Here is a 16,729-nt window from a genome sequence, read left to right on the forward strand (position 1 = left end):
AGTCCGTGACCTTTCTGGCATGTGCACTTTCATCTCTGGTGAACTTGATTAGCATCATGTACCTTGCCCGAATCAAATCAGTTTTATGATGTTGGAAGGACCGGACTGTGGGCAAAAGTTACCAAGTTAGTATCATTCTGTGAGGCTTCTTTAGTACTGTCTTAGGGATACAGTGGTACCTTGGTTTTCGAATGTAATCTGTTCTGGAAGACCGTTTGAGTTCTGAAACATTCAAAAACTGAGGGATCAACAGCCGACAGGTAGGCCTCAGGATCTTGCCCTCAGTGGAAGCTGTGTTCGAGGCGTGTTCGAAAACCGAGGCATTTCCTTCTGGATTTACGGTGTTCATAAACTGAAATGTTTGCCAACAGAGGTGTTTGAAAACCGAGGTACCTCTGTATTCTGATCCTATGGTCCCTTTCAGACTATAACAAGGAGCTCTGTTACTTTGCTATGCTTAATTCATCAATTATTGCAAGATTCTTATCATCATGCTATGGAAAACAAAGGAAAAATTATGAATATCCAAGCATTTAAAAATTTCAAATTGTTTTTAAAATATGGACGGGTTTAATTTTTTCTTTCAAATTACATTGAAAATATCTGAAATGCCCTAAAAGGCATGTTCTCTTATATGAGTGGTACATAGTGGTTATATCAACTGCATTTCAGAAAATGGTTTTCTCAGCTATTTTGATTCTATCTTGGCTCCAAGTACAGTTTCTGATCTTTGTTTTTATAGGAATTGAGTTCAGAACATGCTCTTCTTGCTTTAATCCATTGTCTTTTCAAAGATTTGATGGAGGTGAAGTCAGCACTTTTACTAACAAGATTTTACAATACTTTTTAATTTCAGTATTCTCTTCTACTAGTCTTATTACTATGGTTAAGAATCAATATGTAGACCTGGCTGGGTGACGCGGTTGGAGCGTCATACTATACCCCAAAAAGGCTGAGGGTTCGATTCCTGTCAGGACACATACCTAGGTTTTGGGTTTGATCCCCGGTCAGAATGCTTACAGGAGGCAACCGATCCATGTCTCTCCTCCTCTCTTTCCTTCTCTCCCTCCCTCCCTCTCTAAAAATAAATAAACATATCCTTGGGTCAGGATTTGAAAAAAAGAGTCAATACGTAAGTAGCAAATATCTTTTCTATACTGTGCAAGACAAGTAGACATGGACTCTGTGTTGTTTTTTTTTAATTTAATTTTGCAATCTATTTAGAGACTGTATTTATTGATAATTTGTACTTAGATTCTTGGCAGTAGTTTGGAAATTAGAGACTCCAGATGGTTTTGGAAAATAATGTTGGGAAGTGAGTAATAAAATCTCATTATTAATTTGATTATAGTGATATAATCCAGGCATGCTTGGGGGCCTAATGAGTACTCTTAAACTTCTTATATACCTTAAAGACTGAGATGTGGTCTGAAAGTTACGCACTCATCCTGTTACTCACCAGTGTTCTAAATTCAGCTAGGTGTAGCCTTTTCAGTTTCCCTGTTGTTGTTTTTCTGATTTAGTTTATATTTTACTGTTTAGGAGATTTTGTTTCTGTAAGCAGTCCTGAGGGCAATTTTAAAATATCCCAGCTTCAGGAATTAGAAGACCTCTTTTTATTGGCAGCTGGAACTGGCTTCACACCAATGGTTAAAATACTGAATTATGCTCTGACTAATATACCCAGTCTCAGGTATGTAATTTTATCTTTAATCACTATCCTTTGTGAAGCTGTGAGATTAGTATAAGGTATTCTAAATTATTTAATTACTCAATGGACCTTAATAGACATGTTCTCATTCCCTCATTCATTTCTTGACTCTGCCTCCTCAAGTCCTAGCTATTTTATTAACTTGATTCTTTTTATTTCGATTCTTTTGGTTACCTAATTGGCACTAAAAGCATTTATGCTAGTTTACTTAGATCCATTCATGCTTATTTTAACTATAATTGAAATAGTTCTTTTTGAGTTGTTGCTTTTTTTTTTTTTTTTCTTTTAAGGAAAGCGAAGCTGATGTTCTTCAATAAAACAGAGGATGATATAATTTGGAGAAGCCAGTTGGAGAAATTAGCATTTAAAGATAAAAGGTATCAGACTGGTACTAGCTCTACATTTAAATATTCATACTTGTGTAGTCAGTCTTGGCATTATTTCCTTTGGGTGGAGTTTTTAATTGACCAGGAAGTTTCTTCAAAGAAAAAATAAACTAATCAGTAAATAATGTTAATACCTCTCCCCCAAAGAAATAGTTTGGTAAGATCAATGTGACATCATATGTGTATCAATTTATGGGTTTTATGTTTACATTGTTATTTATACTGAGTTGGATTTCAGTGTAGCCAATTTGGTAATTGAAGATTAAAATAAATTTGGTGAGATGATTACACAAAAATAAATACATTTCTTTACTTCAGGATTTCTTAGAGCCTTTAATATGCTAATGTCCACAGTGACTTCCCATTGTTCAGCAAGCTTCTTTTCATTTTTGTTTGTTTACATTAACATTTACTGATAGCTGGATCACTAGTGGTCCTCAGTGCACACTTTGGGAAATGCTGGTGTAGGCAGTAGGAAGAGTCTGAGTTAGGCTGAACTCAGTGGTAGAATGAGGCAGCAAGGAGAGCAAAGTGAAAATTTGTTTCATTGAATAAAGATCCCTAGCACAGACAGCTGAAGTAAGAAAATTTAAGTGGATGTATGCTCCATTCTTCCTAAGAAATTGGAAAGCAGTAGGAAATTCTAAATGAATTTTTTAGAAGAGTGAATTGGATAACCTAGCATTCTTTCTGTAATCATCAAACGCCATTTCTAATAATTTCAGAACTTTATAAGCATCTGAAGTAAATGTTTATGTTTATGCTAGTATGGTATAGGTAGTTCTAGGCTTTATAAAATTAAAGTTAAAGGCCTCACAAACTCAGCTGTGTCTCGGGGGCTCCAGGTTCTTCTGAGTATTTTCTGAATATTCTTACTAAGGTAGCATTGTGGTTTTTCCAGTGTACTGCTTCCTGCTGCCTCCCATTCTCTTCCTCTTCCTTTTCCTCTTTTAATAAGTGACTTTCACAAATTAAGGATGACCTGAACTTATTTATCCTTAAATATTCACTCTTCTTACACACTTAAGACATAAACATAAGGATATTTACTGTACATAGGGAATTGTATGGCAGTTTAGAGCATGATTTAGAAAGAAATACAAATTCCTAGGTTTTCAAGTGTCTTTTACACTAATTTTCAAAGTGGAAAATCAGAAGTAGCACCTACTGAAAAGCCTAAAGACCTAAATTCTAGTTTTTATTCTGCCTTTACTAGCTTGAAACTTTACTGAAAGTTTATTTAACTCTGTGGGCCTGTTTCTTTAACTTCAAAATAAAATGACATCTTTCCTACTTTCCCACTTACTTCATAAGGCTGTTGTGAGGATTAGAAAAGTATAAATGCTTTGGAAACTGTGAACCTACCTCAGACACCTGAACTGTGGTTATAGAGGACCTCTGTACACATGTTTCACTTCCGAATTAACTGTTTGAGCTCCTGTTTTGCTAAACATTTAAAAGAATTGAAACACATAGGTAGGCTTTTTTCAAGCTCGGTTTTTTAAAAAACATTTTTGGCAGTGTTTTTATGTTGTTTAAGATAGTTCCTTATAAAAGAAAAATCCACTTACCAGTATTTTGATGAACAGACACAGCACTTTGTCTATTAATAGGAGTTTAACTTGATTTAAGAATTGGTAAAGCGGAATGCATTGATAGCCTCTGAGCATAAAGTGTCTTAACAAAGTCCCGTGTGTGTTCTGTCCTGTTCTGTTCTGTTTTGGTCTGCGTAATCTGGGTTGGTGGCGTTGCATAGGCTGCCGGGTTGAGGATGAGGAAAGGCCCCTTTTCCCCACCCCTGGATGCCCGGCTCTAGCAGCACTCACCAGGTGAGTGACGCTCGGCTTCCCGAGAGAAGTGGTTGTGCTCCGGCTTCCGGCCTGCCCTTGTCCTCGCTCTTCTGCTCCTTCTCTGGTCTCCGTGCTCTCACGTGCTTACCTGCTTGCTCCTGTGTGCTCTCACTCTCCCTGCTCCCTGACCTGTCCCCTTTCTGGAGACACGCTCGCCTCGCTGAGGCACTTCACTGGCACCGACTTGTAGCATTGTATAATTTATGCTCCTGGAGACTCATGGGCAGGCCCTCACTGGGAAATAAAAGGCCATGCTTGTGGCTTTGGAACATTTATCAGGAATTTTAGTGTTCTGAGGCTTTATGCAGATATAGGAGAAGCCTAGCCTTAACGGCTTTTTGAGGGGTGTTTTAGTGCTCTTTATTCAAAAACAGAATTGTTGAGTCTCACACATGAAAAGTAGAAGCTCTGATTTAATATAAAGTAATTTTAATTAGTCACATCTATATTTTAGTTAGCATTTAGAGCTAATTTTTATATATTAAATCACCCTTTTCTACATCTTGACTCTCCCATGTCACTTCTAGTTTTAGTATTAAAGTTTCTGATGACAAAGTGACATCTGAATACATCTTCTTGGTTAAATTATTTTTATTGGATTGTGAATATAAATTTTTTTCTTACATTCCGTAGTTAAAACAAGTAAAATGTTTTATTGTCTGTATGAGGCCTCAGCCTTCCGCTCAGTGCTTTGTGGAACAAGGAGGGATAAGAAGGATGGATAATGAGGCTGGGATATAACCTAATATTTTCATTTTCAGCAAGCATGCTGTGCTTGTCCTCAGAGTTTATCTTGATGATAACATTCATTAGAAAGTGAAATTCTTAGACTTGTTACTGTATAATGGAAACTTATTAACCTGTGACCTAGGCAAGTTACTTGATCTGACTGAGCCTCAGTTTTTCCATCTGTAGAACAGGGATGTCAATATCTACGTTCCAGAATTGTTTGGATATGGGAGCAATGAGTTAGCATATGGAGGTGCCTAACCCATAATTAGCATATTTGTAACATTCATTCATTCATGAAACACGTATGAGCATCTACTGTGTGCCTGTATACAGGGCACAACAGCAAACAAGATACTGTGCTTATTTTCTTATGCAACCCAGGGAATACATACCTTCATTTTCCCACATTGTTAAACACAAAGCAAATTCAGTGGTACCTCGGTTTTCGAATGTAATCTGTTACGGAACTGTTCGAGTTCTGAAACATTTGAAAACCGAGGGATCAACACTCAAAAGCTGAGCCTCAGGATCTTGCCCTTAGTGGAAGCTGTATGGCATGTTCAACTTCCGAGGCGTGTTCAAAAACTCAAGCATTTACTTCCAGGTTTAGGGCGTTCATAAACCGAAATGTTCTTCAAAGGAGATGTTCGAAAACTGAGGTACCACTGTATGTACAGTAGCAGATGTAGCTAATTACTGTGTAAACTGAAATCCAAATTAAGTTTCACTCATCTCTTCTGAGCAGTGTTATGAGACCCAGCTGACTCAGTGTTATACATTGGTTCACTCCCTCCCCTCAGTAGCATACACTGACTGAGGTCTCGGCCTTTGTAGAACTAGTTTCAGGGTACTGGACAGTTTGACAATGAGGTTGAATTCTGGGCAACATTTATAATATATAAATATAACAAGTATTTTCCTCCCTTTCAAAGAAGTCATTTTGGAGATAGTAACCTTATTTTAGTAAAACTAGTAGCATATACTCTTATATAAAAAGTAGAATTTGTTGATTTGCTGATTTTCCCCTTCTGTTTAAAATATTAATACATACTTATTATATAGAAAAATGTAAGGAAAAGTCACCCATAATCCTACCATTTAGAGAACAATTATTAACATTTATGGTCTGTATCTTTCCATTCTGTCCCTCTCTCTTGCTTTCTGACACACACACACAGACACATACTTTTTTGTTTTGTATTTTTTAAAAATAAAATAGTTATACTGACTGTACTTTTTATAACTACATTTTCCTGTTGTGTATATTCTATGTATAGAATAATTTAAATCAGTGATTCTCAACCTGGAGTGATTTTGTCCATCCCTCCCCACCCCCATACCCTAGGGGACATTTATTCTGGAGACATTTTTTATCATAACACCTGATGGAGGAGGTTCAACAGGTACCTAGTTGGTAGAGGCCAGAAATGCTGCTAACATCTTACAATGTACTGGGCAGCCCCTTACAACAACAACACATCCAACCCAAAATGCCAACGGTGCCAGTTGGGAAAACCTGCACTATACCATGATTTTTATAGCTGCATTTTGTTCAGTCATGTGAGCATACAGTAACTTATTTAACCAATCCCCTACTGTTTCACAGTGAAAAGGCTTTGTTCTGCACCCCTCTAACTCGGCAGGCTAAAAATTCATCATCAGAGTCACCAAGTAAAAGTGTACCGAGGCTATTGAAGCATTTTGACAAATAGCCTCTAGAATAGTAAGGAAAATTGCACCCTGCACACTTGTACTCTTAGTGTCCTTATTTTCGCTCCGGAAAGGATGAGGTTAATGGTTGGAGCATACTGGGAAGAGAAAACGAAAGGATTCCATGCAGCAAGGGAGTGGGGCACAAAGGACAAGGGACCATGTACCCAGTTATATGCACCAACATATCATGTGCATCACTTCACGCATCGTGTGCTCACTTTTTCAAAGTGAGTTTGATGTTGGAAAAACATGTGCAATGAGTAAGACTATTCTAGTGAGGGAGGTGCTCTGAAGTGCAGCAGTAACTGTAAAGTGTGTGCTTTGGGAGGAACAAATCCCAAGTTAGAGAAGTCTAGGGAGAGGAAAGGAATTGTTTGTGAGGGGAGATCAGAGCTTTGTGGAAGAAGCGGCTTCTGAGCTGGGCTTTGGGAAACAGTATTTTGTGAACAGGAAAAGAAATTTGGGTTGTAGAATTTCATGAGCAAAAAAACACAAAGGCCAGGATGTTCAGAGTGCTTTAGCAAAGGAGAAGAGTCTAGTTTCGTTGAAGTAAATACAAGGAGAACAATGTGAAATAACTTTGTAAAAATAAAACCTTCTAACTTTATATGCACATTAGAAGGACTCTGAGTGGCGACCACCTCTAATCCTCTTGTTTTACAGTTGAAGAAACAAGGTAGGCTAAAACCTGGTGATGGGAGACCTTGAATGTAATTCATATATTAAATAAATGTGTATTAGATGGATGTGGGAAGGCCCAGCAATACTCGGCAGCTTATCTCCTTTTATTACTGACGGGCTCTGTAGCTAATGACCCACTGTGTTCCTGTGCACTGGTGTCAGTGTCAGAATGGGCACTGTATTATTCCCATTTAAGATGGCAGAAGCCAATGATTGCAGAAGCATATCGAACAGTGTGCCTTAACCCCTTTCTTTTTCCCCAGCTTGTGATGCTCACAGATATGTGGGCCCTTAATCTAGACCCTTCTGCCACTTTCTGTTCCTCCTGTATGCTCCTCAAATGGTGTGTTTCATAGAACTTGTTTCTTGAATGTTCATGTGCTCCCCACTAAAGGGCTGTGTGATGAAATAACTGTGAGAAAAAGTGTGCACCAATATTACCTTCTTGAAGATTTACTCTGAACTTAGCATATTTAAGGCTTTGAGAAATTCTAAATGAATCTGTTTAACTTTTTTAAACCTCAGTCCTAAATTTACTTGATCGTTAGCCTTTTTCATGGAATGCCACTAACATCTGGAGGAGCATTAGTGTTTCATATATTCATTTTGAGAAATGTTCTCATAATATGTGTATTTTGTATAATTTTAACTCCTAGCTGTTTATTTTGTGAGCTATTTTTCCTGCGAGCAAATACCTAGTTTTCCTGCTGTTTCTAGTATTTTCCTTTAGCTTGAGAAACCAGAAAAGGCTGGGGCCCCAAATGCTCTGAAATGCTCTTCCTTGGGCAGTGACAAACCACTGAAGCTTTTTAAGCACAGATACTGTAATTTGGGATATGGGTATTTAGGGGAACTACTGGCAATGGTGTGTGGGATGGATTAGGGCTAAGGCTGTTAGAGCATTATTTCAGACAAGAAATCTAAGGCCCTTATTTGGAGTTGTGGCAGTAAAAGTGGGAAAGTAGGGGACATATGGAAGAAATATGACGGAGGTAGGTTTTGGAAGCTGATTGGCTAGAAGACAGTTGTTGGATGACTGCAGGCTCTGCATATGTGCCCTCTCCTGCCTCAAGGCTATAATTGCTTTAGACAGTAAGTTGGCCTTCATTCAGAACACTTCAGGAGAGATGACTGATTCCACAGTAACCACCTGTATCTTGATGTGGTATATAAAATTCATTAAAGTATTCTTGAGCCTTAACTTGGGATGGCACCTGCTCCAGTTAAGCTCTTTTCTAGTCCTGTGAAGGAGGAGATAAGCAGGATAGCAGGCTCTTCACAGTTTTCTTTAAAATTGCATTAATGCCCCTCCTAACTTTTTCTATTGAGTGTCCACAAGCTACAGTAAAAGGACCATTATGTGAATAAATACAAAATGCATGAGAAGTTCACACCATTTATGTAAGGATCTCAGGTACTTATCATCCTTTAGCAGATGCCTGCAGAAAGTATGCCACTGACTAAGGTGTGTGTTTTTTTAAGCATCTCAGTAAAGGAAAATTGTGAATATTTTCAGATGACAGCAATGCCAGTATCTAAGATTTATATGTCTTAGCAGTTTCATTCCAGTGATAGACTTGTTGGAAAGAAAGCCAGCGGAGATCTTTATTTTTAATTTAGCAAGGTAATTGCTATCTTTTATCCAATTGCCTGTGTATAATTGGAAATTTCTTAAGATAGTGGTTCTGCAGCTGCTTCTGGGTCCCCTCTGATGATCTGATGAAAGCTGTGGACCTTCTTCCTAGAAAAAGGCACATGGGAATTCACGGACATTTTTATGTGTGATTTCATAGATGCCAGCCTGTGGCTTTGTTCTTCTATTGACAGTTTTCATTTTTAGTAAGTATGGCTTCTTTGTAAATAAATTTCTTTATTCATTCAACAAGTATTTTTTATGCACTTACCTTGAGCGAGGCCTGGGTACAGCATTGAACAAGATAAACAAGGACCTCACCCTCTTGGAACAGTAAACAAGTATTATATTCCAAATTTATTGAAAACTATCTTAATTTTATGTGCTAGAAGGGAAAAACAAGTTAGCAAAAGAAAGTGTTTAAGGAGACTCTTGTGTAAGGTGAATTAGTATACAGGGTGAAGCAAAAGTAGGTTTAGAGTTGTGGGTACTCAAAACAGTTTATTCTTTATTCTTTATTAATTATTGTATTATTTTCCATACAAACAACTGTAAACCTACTTCTGTCCTGCCCTGTATCTGCTAAAACTAAATGGGAACCTTGAAGGTAAGAAATAAAACGTAATTCTGTCGAGTTATTTTTAATGTGAAATGAGAACATTAGAACTGTAAGAGATGATGTAGTATTCCCACCTCGTTCCACAAATGGACAAGTAAGACCGAGAGGCTGGGGTCGAGGTCAGAGCGGGGGCTGGCTCTCTGTCCCTGGCGGGTGCTGAGTTGGCCTGTGTGCCTGTGCCAGGCTCAGCAGCTCGCGGGAACCTTAGCCCAGCTGCCCGCCGGCCACATCCTGGTTCTGTTCTCATGTTTGACTCCCCGGGTCCCCCCATAAGAGCAACTGTTCAACTTTTTCTTGAGATTGAGATTAATGTATAATAAATCCCTTGTACTCTTGAGAAAATATGCCAGTTATGCATTGGAAAATATAGAAATGCATTTGATCCGATGATGTTGCAAATGTGAGAATTAAGTGTTTTGCTGAAATGGAACCAAGGGGGCAGGTGCAGCAAAGGATTTTGAGTTGTGTACTTGGCTCGTCACCAGACATTCAGCTAACAGATTACAAAGCAGGGAAAGTGGTCTGCAGTTCCGTTGTGAAGCTTGGCTGATGTTCTTTCTCATTTTCATTCCTACCCTTCTTTTTCCTTACGTTTCATTCCATAGTGCTTGAGTGCCGCTGGTGTGTTGGCCACCAGGGCCATAGTGATAGCCCGAGCGACATGGTCCCTGCTCTTATGGAGTTTCTGGTTAGTGGGGAAGGTAGACAATAAAATTATCATCATGGTGACCCTGTATTTAAACCCGAAGTAAGGTCTATGAAGAAAATGGAAATATCTCCGCAGCACAAGGACCCCAAGGCCACAGTGCTTCCCTGTGGAAATGGTGCTTAGCTAGGAACTGAAGAGCGGGTATGACAGAAGTGTTACAGGGAGAAGAACGGGAGTGTGGCTGCGAAGCCGGAGAGCAGGGGACAGAGAGCTGGGAGCTAGGTCTTGGGGAGGATGTGGGCATGGGAGGCGAGCAGAGAGGTTCCTACAATAAACCCGGGCTGCCGGCCTGTGCAGCAGGTGGACTGTGGCACCATCCACAGAGAACACTGTGATGGGGAGGTTGAACGAGGAGGCGGAGGCCTCTGAGGCAGCAACAGTGTGAGTCACGCAGTCTGTTGGTTATAAGGGTCTAGAACTCAGAAAAGGTTCGAGTCAAAGATTAAAATGCACATGTCACTGGTGATTGCTTTTTACCTGACTTATACTACGAATGTGTAATTCTCTGAGATTCCTTGGAGCTCTTGCTAATGAGTTCAGTAAAAAGTGCCAAATTACTCATCTCATCTGTAGTAAAAACTAATCCTTAGTAAATATGGATTTACCTGTATGTTTTTGTTAAATCTTTGCTTATAATCTATTCCAGTGCCTTTCTAGCAAGTGTGTCAGTTTTTACATGTGTCATTTTCAAGGGAAAAAAATATGTTTTAGTGAATTCGAAACATGTTGGTCACATGTTAAAATAAGAGACTTTTTAAAAATGTTTTTTTTCTCTAGATTTGATGTTGAATTTGTTCTCTCAGCACCCACTTCTGAATGGAATGGCAAAAAGGGACACATTTCACCAGGACTTCTTTCTGAATTTTTGAAAAGAAGTTTAGGTAAATCCAAAGTTCTCATCTGCATTTGTGGACCGCTGGCATTTACAGAACAAGGAGTAAGGTGAGTAGCAATGTGGTAGAGAAAAGAATCCTCGAGAAAGTGAAATGAAGATCTTCCGTAGCTCTCAGTTCCTCCTTCATATAAACCTGCACTTTTAATAGCCTGTTACAGCCTGAGAAAATGACCAAGTCTTTACTCTTTAAGCAGGTGAAGGGTTGGAAGCTAAGATAATGTGTGGAGTTAGATGTGAACACAAAAGTAAGATACTACCAGCTCTCAGTATCCCTAATTGCTGGCAGTATGGGTACATTCACAAGGTTGATGCCACAATCTTATTTGACACCCTAGATTCAACCTCTTCTTCCATCAGAGCTTTATAATATGTAGTAATTAATAAGCAATGTTGATCTCATTGTAGCTCTCCATCTTTCTTTATTCTTTGCAACTGGGTGAAATTTAGTAAGTAATACAGTGATTAAAAGCCAGACAGCAAGACAAAAAGAAAAGACTAGAACATAATAAGCCAAGATGAAGAGTTGAACTCTAGAGAATGAAAAGTCAACAGTCATGGCCATCTTATTTGAAATTTTCCTTGACCTGATTTAACTCTAAAGTGACACTAAAATATTTGGTTAAATATAGCCGCTCTTGATTTCTAGATGACTTTAAAATATGACTGCCTTAAATGCCCTGTTTTTCCTTGTTTGGTATATTACTCAACCTAATATTTTCTAGATAATTTTCTCTCTTGCTATTTTATTTAAAATTTTAATTATGAAAAAGATTGACCTCAAAAGTAAATAGACACTAAGAAATGTTTCTCTCCATATTGTATTTAAAAGGTATTTTAATTAAATTGAAGTGTATTTCTGGATTTTAATACTTTCAGGAAAATGTACTTCTGCTTAAGCTCTCTCAACTTAAAAAATTTTAAATTACTGTTAAACTTTATTTTTTTAAAGCTCAAACAAAACTATTAAAATTATAGTGAAGACTAATAACGTGGTTTGAAGTAAAATTCTGCTATTTTAGAAGTATCTGAATGCTTGCTTTATAGATGGCAGTGTAATAATTCTTTTAAGTGGTGGGAATCATAAACTTTCTTAAGAAAGAGACTGACTTAAGGCCGCTTAGTCCAATTTCCACTGACTTGGGAGGAATCCTGCACAGCCTCTTGAGAGAAGAGGGCCGTTTTCCCCCGTGAGTTATGGGCTCCTTGAGGGCTGTTCATGGTGGTTCCATGAAAAGCTTAGCCCACTTTCTTGCATACTGGAGCCTCAGACATTGTAATCGAATAGGAGGCAGCCAGGGTTCTAGTATTTTTGCATTTTTAAAATGGACTGTAACCTCTACAGCTTTATTTTCTCAGCTTTACCTCAGAGTCAGTCTTTCTGTGCTGTACTGGCTGTCTTGCCCAGAATTGCTCAGGAGTATTATCAGTCATCAAACATGGACCCCTGCTCTTGCTCACCCTTAAACATGGTGCACAGAGTTAACTTGTGAGATGTGGCTTGATTCACATCAGTCCTTGCAGTTCATAGCCCTTGGGAATTTGAATCTAGGACTCTTACTTTATTCCCTGTCCTCACCCTCTTCACGGATGGGGTGTATCTCTCTTACTTGGAAGGTACATGCATCTCATTATACCATAGTTTTTTCTGTCCTGAAAGATGACTCTTTCTTTGGGATACCCACTCCTAGTGCTCTGCGACATTAATTTCATGTCTGTTGCATAGGTTATAAGTATAGGCATTTCAAACATATTCTCCATATTTGGTGAAAATTTGTCAAATTTATATGTTGTGATAACTCAGAAACCTGTTTTTTAGTATTAATAAAAGCTTATAATTATTTGGCCACTAAAAGTTCTTTCACCCATTAAATCCCCACTTTGTTTATTACAGAGATGAATGAGAGTCTCTGCTTTCAAGGGCCACATTGTCTAGTGATGGAAACAAATGCAGAGACCAATAAAATATGACCAGAATGTCATAAATACTCTTACTAGAGATGAAAACATCTCTAGTTACAGAAAGAAAAGTTGGGATGTGTATATTGGTGAGGACTCCCCCTTAGGCCAGAAAGATATGTGCTTTGAATGATGACAAACGTTGCCAGTCAGAGGCGGTGGGGAAGGATGGTACAGGTAGGGAGGGAACATGAAGGGTGCAGGTGTTCAGAAGACTAGACTGGGAGAGACAGGAGGTGTGGCTGGGAAGGTAGGACGGGCTTGGACAGTGAGAGGCTTTACTGCTGCACCAAGTTGGCTTTTGTGACTCCCGTGCCGCATATACTGTCCTTTTGTCTGAATGTGTGTATCTGCTCAGGAAGCCGCCAATTTGGGTTTGAATTCTAGCTCTACCACTTAGAATCATCTGACAGTCATTAGCTGGGTGTCCTGGGGCCACTTACTTATCCTTTCTAAGCTTTGGTGCACTCACTTGTAAAATGAAATAAATAATACTTATGCATGTGGAGCGTTTAGCACAGTGACTGCATATAGTGAAGACTAAATACATGTTTATTACGTTCAGGGGCATTTTTTTTTATTTTTTATTTTTTTAAAATATATCTTTATTGATTTCAGAGAGAGGGAAGGAGGGGAAGAGAGAGAGGGAAACATCAATGATGAGTCATTGATCGGCTGCCCAGCCCGCAACCTGGGCATGTGCCCTGACCGGGAATCGAACCCTGATCGCCTGGATCCTAGGTCGATGCTCAACCGCTGAGCCACGCCCGGCCGGGCTCAGGGGCATTTTAAACAGACCCATTTCTATGATTTCAGTCTTCGATTATAGTGTTTTCCAAGTTGAATTACCCTTCAGCAGTATTGCTGCCTTTTCTGTTCAGTGGAAAGAGTAAAGATAGGATGCTGTGGGGATCAACTCCTTCCTTTGAGAACTGGTGAATAAAGGAGGAAGAAATTCAAGCATTTATTTTGCCTTTTCTATATGAGCTATATTACAGGGTAACCACATAGTAAATGAGAAGTTTTTCTTTACAGAGTTCCTCAGCTTATAAATGAAGTAAGAATGATAGAAGTAGAATACAACCAATTTCAGTCCCTAATGAACTAATAATGGATCTACTATAGATGATTGATAGTTGTTAGCATCCAACAAGAGAGGCAGCCAGGTATTATGTGCCGCCTGATGGGAGAATACTACCTATGAAGTAGTCTTGTCAAAAGGAATTTAAGCTGTGTCTGATTTAGCCTCTAGATCCAATGATTAAATTACGGGCAGTAAGAGGATATAAGTACATATTATTAACATATACCACAGGATGCAGCAAAATGAGGACTGTGGGTCACTCGGCACATAAAGATCTAATTTTGTCAGATAAATTGCAATACAGAGGGAGAGAGAGATGGAGGGGAACCTTATGAAAAGATATTATCAGCTCATCATAGTGGGTAGACTTTAATTGGATATTCAAATAAACTTTTAAAAATTATGGCCTTTATGAGAAAATTGAACAATTGAACACTAGATATTTGATTATATTAAAGAATTGCTAATTTTTTTAGAAGTGATAATTGTTGGGGTTTTTAGTACATAGTAAATGGGGAAAATGAAAAAAAAGTACTATGTTTATTATGTTAAACTTTGATTTTATTTCTTTATTTTTAAACATTTTCTCTAAGAGACATGTGCTTTGTATTTGTTTTTCAGGATGCTGCATGATCTTAACTTTTCGAAAGAAGAGATTCATAGTTTTATAGCATAACGAAGACCTGTCATTGTCTTTTATGAAACTGTTTTATCTAAATTTGTGATTGCCTAGCGTTTTTAAGACATTTTGTATATACCAAAAGGTTAAATAGACTCCTTGCTTCAGTTTCTTAAATGAAATTAAATCTTCCTTCACTATCGATAACCTGTTGACTTTATTTTATACCATAACGTATTTTACTACTGATATTTGACCTGGAAAGTCAATTATGGTAACAAACACATGCAGGTTGTTTGTTATGAATCACACAGTTTCTTACCATTTAAACTGTATCACTGTCCTACAATGAACTCTTGTGTTTTATGAAATGGTAAAGTAAATGATCATTTGGATCATGTTTCTATGCTGTAAAATGTCTTAGCAATACAGACTAAATTTTACATTGCACTGTTAACTCAGGAAAAAATCATTTATGTTCTTGTTATTAATATTAAAACATGGAATGTTATAACTTATTAAGTGATCTAAACATTTTGTGTGTGTGTATGGCATTGATACAGAGTAGAATAAAAATATACTTACGTACTTTTTAATCTTTGTCTTAGAAATGTGTTTGAATGCACCAATATTGGGTCCGTGTGTAAGGGAAATTTTAAAAGGCAACAATAAAAGATATTGGAAATGCTACACACATGCAGTTTGGGTCAGGTGTGGTAGAGAGCTTAAGAGAACCTTGACAGCTGTTTCTGTTCTCAGCCAAAGCCAGTGGCATTGGGAAATTGAATTAAAGTTTCGGAATGGGTTAAACTTTAATTATTTCTGCGTCCATCCAGATCAGCTGGAAAAGTGAGGAATGCTTTGTCCTGAAGGGTACTTTCCCAGCTGGGTCCTTCCCCACAGGTGGCAGTTCAGCAGGGAGCCCCTGACCTCGGTGTGGGACACCTATTCTCCCTGCCTGCTGCTGTGTGTGCAGCCTTCAAATGCCTTCCCAGGTTGGGATTCAGAAAGGGCATCAAGACAAACCTCTGTGCGCTTTTATGAGGAAACTGTGGAATGTAGAGCTGGCTAATGCATAAGCTAATAGCTTTTTCAGTCTTGTTTAAGATAGCAGCAATGTTTTCACAGAAATAGGGGGGTGGGAAGAGTCTACAATTTCCCTGCAAATAATTCTGTAGTAGCTAAATCTTCACTGAATGAATAATGCGCCCGAGAGGAACACAGTATTAACATTCCTCAAATTGCAATAACCAGCTTAAGAAGCTCCCTGTGTACAAGTGGCTGGTTGAACACTGTCATCTTATCCTGTGCTCGCCTCTTCCTTTTCTTTGAGTTTATTGGGGTGACATTGGTCAATAAAATTATATAGGATTCAGGTGTACAATTCTATTATACATCATCTGTATATTGTATTGTGTGTTCACCACCCAAAGTCTGGCCTCCTTCCATCACCGTTTATCCCCCACGCCGCTTTCCTTCTGGCAATCACCTCGCTGTTGCCTGTGCCCGGAGTGGCCCGTTCTACCCACGTGGTCAGTCGCCCGGGCAGGGCCTAGCCGTCCAGGCTGCCAGTGCCCCCTGGTGGCTAAGAGGAACACCCTCTAGCCTCACACCTCCCTACTGCCTGCGCTTACTGCCCTAAGAGGGATCATGTACTTTCTGGACACTTTCTCATCTTTTCTAACCCCTTTCTTTTTCCTCTCTCCTCCACTCCTTTTCTAATTACCTCAAGCAAACAAAATCTCTGTTACTTTCTATATGTACCTCCATTCCTTTTCTTATTATATTGTAAAGTAAAAGAAAACCCATAAGCATCTTTGCGGTTATCTCATTTGCTCACATGATTTTATCAACCTGTATGGTAATGATTCCCAAATTGAGAATCAGCTGAGCATCAGCTTCCAATATCCACTTCCCTGCTGGATACCATCTCCATGTCCCTTCCACAAGCCCTCAAACGCTGCATGTCCCAAACTAAACTTCCACCATGATCATCTCTCCCCAAGTCTGTTCCTCCTCTTTAATTCCATCTTTACTTCACTGGCACTACTTTCCACCTCCCCAGCCTTCCCAGACCCATTGGGTACCAGTGTCTCCCTCTCCAACCTGACCTTCTCCGTACCAGCTAACCACGCCCATCT

The 16,729-nt window shown here is 38.8% G+C and overlaps 1 protein-coding gene across 7 annotated transcripts in view; it reads left to right on the forward strand.

Annotated features, from left to right (window-relative positions):
- The window catches only part of CYB5R4 (cytochrome b5 reductase 4), a 52,688-nt gene extending 36,717 nt beyond the window's left edge, over nucleotides 1-15,971 (forward strand). For 2 of the 7 annotated variants that reach the window (XR_013999047.1, XR_013999048.1), the window contains 4 exons: nucleotides 1,543-1,693; nucleotides 2,002-2,088; nucleotides 10,838-10,976; nucleotides 14,591-15,276. Coding sequence is in view for 4 of the 7 variants with exons in the window: in XM_081140716.1 (XP_080996842.1) it covers nucleotides 1,543-1,693; nucleotides 2,002-2,088; nucleotides 10,812-10,976; nucleotides 14,591-14,645 (458 nt within the window). In the remaining 3 variants the exon portion in view is untranslated. Of the gene's footprint in view, nucleotides 1-1,542; nucleotides 1,694-2,001; nucleotides 2,089-8,749; nucleotides 8,827-8,866; nucleotides 8,913-10,811; nucleotides 10,977-14,590 lie in introns of those variants that run through there. The other 5 variants (XM_081140716.1, XM_081140717.1, XR_013999049.1 and 2 more) reach the window with 4 other exon arrangements.
- Nucleotides 15,972-16,729: the final 758 nt, after the last annotated feature.

Source organism: Miniopterus schreibersii (genome assembly GCF_964146895.1).
Source record: "Miniopterus schreibersii genome assembly, chromosome: 6".
In the NCBI taxonomy this organism is placed as follows: Eukaryota; Metazoa; Chordata; class Mammalia; order Chiroptera; family Miniopteridae; genus Miniopterus; species Miniopterus schreibersii.